At 44.7% G+C, this 4,557-nt stretch overlaps 1 protein-coding gene across 1 annotated transcript in view; it reads right to left on the reverse strand.

The window, feature by feature from the left end:
• Positions 1–2,894: 2,894 nt before the first annotated feature.
• Positions 2,895–4,557, reverse strand: part of LOC119416625 (osteoclast stimulatory transmembrane protein) — a 3,034-nt gene continuing 1,371 nt past the window's right edge. Inside the window, exons 2-3 of the mRNA XM_037683815.1 lie at positions 3,332–4,316; positions 2,895–3,251 (exon numbers count right to left, since the gene is read on the reverse strand). Of these exons, the coding sequence (XP_037539743.1) occupies positions 2,895–3,251; positions 3,332–4,316 (1,342 nt within the window). The remainder of the gene's footprint in view (positions 3,252–3,331; positions 4,317–4,557) is intronic.

Raw genomic sequence — 4,557 nt, forward strand, 5'->3', positions numbered from 1 at the left:
CACACACACACACACACAAACTTATTCCTTTAAAATAATTTTGGTCGTTTCCTTCTTTATTTCTAATATTGCAGCATCTCTTGTTGGTTGTTTGTTGTTCTGTCTATTTAATGTACAGTAATTGTGATGGGAATTTTTAGAGAGGCCCAGAATGTTCATGTGTTTTTGGTGATAAAACAGCTGTCAGGTGGTGCTGCATGCACGTTCAGCAGATACAACATGAAGAGAAACCACAGGTGTGGGCTTCAGTCTGCAGCTCTCAGAAGAAAAGCTCCTGAGACACAGGAAGTCCTGTCATCAGTTTATGCTCAGTGAGAGCACTGAATCACACCAACCTGAGCCAAATGTCGGCACGACACGCAGAAATGCTTGCAGCAATGCTTGCTGCAGTGTTTGTCATATATGTTCCTGTGTTACTTCTACAGCTGCAGGTGAACTGTAATGAACACATATGAATTCTAGAAAAAATAACCCTAAAAGGATATTCTGACAAATTCAACGTGGGGTCCTGTTGAAAAGTGATAAAGAAAAACTATCTTACCTGTTATCCTGATGCATGCTCAATAATCCAGGTAGAAAAATCCAAAAAAGTTCAATCTGGTCCTCTGAATGAGCCTTTTTCACGTGAATTTGTTTGTCTGTGCATACAACAACTGTTGCCCAGTTTTTTCCCTGGTATAAGTTTTATGGAAGAGAGGCACAGAAGAGAAAACTCAGATTAAATCTGGACTGGAGTTTGTCAAACGACATGTGGAAGACCTCGGAGTCAAGTGCTTTTCAGCAGCCGACGCAGGAAGGCTTGTAAAAAAGGAGGGTGGAAAAAAATGCAAAATGTACGGACGTCCTGGAGGACAATCTTGAAAACTATCCTGATGCATGCTCAATAATCGAGGTAGAAAAATCTAAAAAAGTTAAATCTGGTCCTCTGGACATTCAAAAAAACAAAACAAAGCAAATCAACAAAAAAATGTAGAAACGTTTCGTCTCTCATCCGAGAGACTTCTTCAGTCTGAGGAGCTGTATTCAGCTCAGTCTCTTAAATAGCACCTTCTCAGAGTGGATCAACCAGTTTGCTGCTGACAACCAAAACCAGCTGATCACATGCTCAAGAAGGACCATCAGCCTAACAATGGATCATTAGCACACTGATGGCTGTGTACTATTCACAGAGGGCTGAGTGATACTAGCAATCACAGCATTGTAAGAGGGGGACAGTTGAACCCGGAGGCCTCCACCCCTGTTTAATGATGGACGGTTTCTTTTCACAAAGATGGCCTCCTTTACTCCTCTCTCAAACCATCGTTCCTCTCTGTCCAGGATGTGAACATCTTCATCCCTGAAAGAGTGACCGCTGGCCTGGAGATGAGTGTAGACCGCAGAGTCCTGGCCTGATGTTGATCTTCTGTGCTGGGCCATTCTTTTGGTCAGTGGCTGTTTAATTTCCCCGATGTAAGACTGATCACAGCCTCAGGATCAGGAGGGGACAGAACTGGGACCCTGTGTACATAATTTCGCTCCACCACATGTACCACATGAGGTGCGAATGACAATAAAGAAACTCTGACTCTGATAAAGAGAACACAAATCAACTTCATTGAAGTCTACCTCTAGACCTGCGGAAAGAAAAAACAAGACAAAACCCAGAAACCACAACAACATATATAATGATACTTATAACATCATTAGAAAGTATTTTATACAGTACATGGTAATATTGTGATGGGGAAAGACCAACCCCATCCCCTTCCTTTCTCTTTCTCTGCTGTGACAGAGCCTCAAAAAGAGAATGGAGGGGTGGGCGTAGGGCCTGTTTTTCACCATCGCAACTGCTGTGACATAGCCTCAGAAAGAGAAAGGGGGGTGGGCTGGGTTGGGCCTATTTTTCACCATCGCTACTGCTCAGGGAGCAGGAGTGAACAGATCAGATGAACAAATGTAGAATATTGGAGGAAATGCTTAGGTGGAAAAATAAGAGCTGATCAGTTTGAAAAAAGGGAGAGTGGCTGACCTCATCTATGGCCATGAGCTTTGGGTTGTGACCGAAAGAACGAGATCATGGATACAAGCGGCCGAAATGAGTTTTCTCCGCAGGGTGTCTGGGCTCTCCCTTAGAGATAGGGTGAGAAGCTCGATCATCCGGGAGGGACTCAGAGTAGAGCCGCTGCTTCTCCACATCGAGAGGAGCCAGTTGAGGTGGCTCAGGCATCTGGTTAGGATGCCTCCTGGACGCCTCCCTGGTGAGGTGTTCCAGACACGTCCCACTGGGAGGAGACCCAGAGGAAGACCCAGGACACGCTGGAGGGACTATGTTTCTCGGCTAACCTGGAAACGCCTTGGGATTTCCCTGGAGGAGCTGGACCAAGCGGCTGGGGAGAGGGAAGTCTGGGCCTACCTACTTAAGCTGCTACCCCTGCGACCCGACCCCGGATAAGCGGAAGAAAAAAAGATTTTAGATTTAAGGTGTTGTGAGACGGTAACTGTCTGTTTTGGAGGAGAGTCCATTCGAACTAGCCATGATTTTGTTGGTTCTATTTCTACAAACTAAGGCTGTTCAACAATATGGAGTGAGGTATCTGTCAAAAGCTGTGTGCATGACTCTGAGTCTTGTACACAAAACTTATCTTCATATTCCACAAAAAGCCTCTTCAAAATGCATCAAATGTTTACCTAAAGGAAATCCGCCTCAAAGAAATGCCAAAAACTATTACAAACAGGACAAAATATATAATTAATAATATATATATATATGATAATAATATTTAATTATTGTACAATTAACATGTTACTTCCACAGAGTTTTGCACATGAACAGATGTTACAGTTTGTACGTGCACTTGTACTTAACTGTGTTACAGAAACTTCACAGTAATAGTAGAAAAAAAATGAGTGAAGTTTCACTCGGAACCACAAATTTTAATGGTAATATTCTCCTGATTGTTCTTTTTCTTCTCCTTCTCCAGTATTTTCCTCGTCAGATGGGCTTTTCTCCTTTCCTCCTGTTCCCTGAAAAACGAGATGCAGACTTGTCGGCGAAGCCGTCTTGCATAAAGCTCCAGGAACACCAGGAGGTAGCTCATCATCCAGAGACCTCCCAACAGGAGCGACACTCCGTGGCTCGGGGCTGATGCTGTCACGTTACAGAGCAACGGCTCGGGGTCAAAGGTCCAGCTGTAAACCTTATGGAAATCCGTCAGCTCCCGTGTGACGCACGCTTGAGGGATGATGCACAAGCCAGGAGGGAAATACGTAACCTTCGGTAACAAACACAAAAGCAAACTGATGAAAACCCAAGGAGAGAACACTACAACATGCAAACCATGTGCCGTCTCACCTGATAACTAACACTGATGCTAGCAGTTGTTGGAGGAAGATCCATCAGCCAGGGTACAATCATCTGAACTATATGATAGACCACATGATCCAAAACCACGATCAAAGTTATTGCAAGAAAGTAAATTGTTACGACAACCAGAGAAATGAAGCACGAGGCACATTCCTGGCTTGTTACTCTGCAGATCTTTGGACCGTCTTGAGAATTTTTGTGTCTGAGAGCTTCAGAGATGAAGCCGTTATCAAACCGAACCGACATCAGGTAGGACTTTAAGTAGCGCACAGACTCAACAACTAGCAATGCAACAAAAACGGCTGCAAGGATCCTGTTGGACAGCAGCTTGTATTCCTTCAGCAGGTCCTTGGCGTGTGAGAAGTTAGCCTCTATCTGACTGATGAGATGGACGAATGTGCTTCTGACTTCTGACACGTCGATGTGCGTGTAATGATCCAGATGTCTTAAATGGCTGACGACACTCAGGTCCTCCCTCCACACTTCCATGGCTTCCTTCATGAGGTCGTTCTTGGCTCTGTTGAAGGGTTCGGTTGAGTTCAACAAAGTTCTGGTGAAACCTTCAGCGGTGCACTTCAGGATGCGTGCGACTGCCCCAACATTGGCTGAGATGTTAGGGACCACGTTCAACACTAAAACCATGACGGAGGCCGACACCAGGAGTTTACGTCCCTGTTTGGTGCACGCCGTCGGCAGGATCAAGGTCAGCACGCAGCGTAGAGGGTGGCACAGGAAGGAGGCCGGGAGCATGCACACGCTGTAGAAGCAGGCGGTCTGCACAGATGCTGCATGCTCATATTTCAGCGTGTCTGACAGCCACCAGTGCAACAGGCCGCCAGTGATGGCAGCCAACAGGAAGCAGAGAGACATCAGACAAACGATTTCTCTGCCCGAAGGAACAGCTTTGGAGTAAACATCCCAGAGGTACACCAGGAGACAACTCAGGATCTGCCTGAGAGACAGCGCTCGGGTCCTGAGGGAAACAAAGACAGTGAGGCACAACATGTGGTCAGAGAGAGAAATCTGACATTATTTGTAAAAGTTTATGAAATGTATACGAGCCGTTTCATTTCAGTTCACCTACAAGAAAAACTTCATTTAAAAGAACCAAAATGTTTCTCTTTTAAATAAGAAGTCGAGTTAAAGCTAGCTGACACTGAATATATATATATATATATATATATATATATATATATATATATATATATAAGTCC

This window comes from Nematolebias whitei, chromosome 11 (genome assembly GCF_014905685.2).
Source record: "Nematolebias whitei isolate Nwh7 chromosome 11, NemWhi1, whole genome shotgun sequence".
Classification (NCBI taxonomy): Eukaryota; Metazoa; Chordata; class Actinopteri; order Cyprinodontiformes; family Rivulidae; genus Nematolebias; species Nematolebias whitei.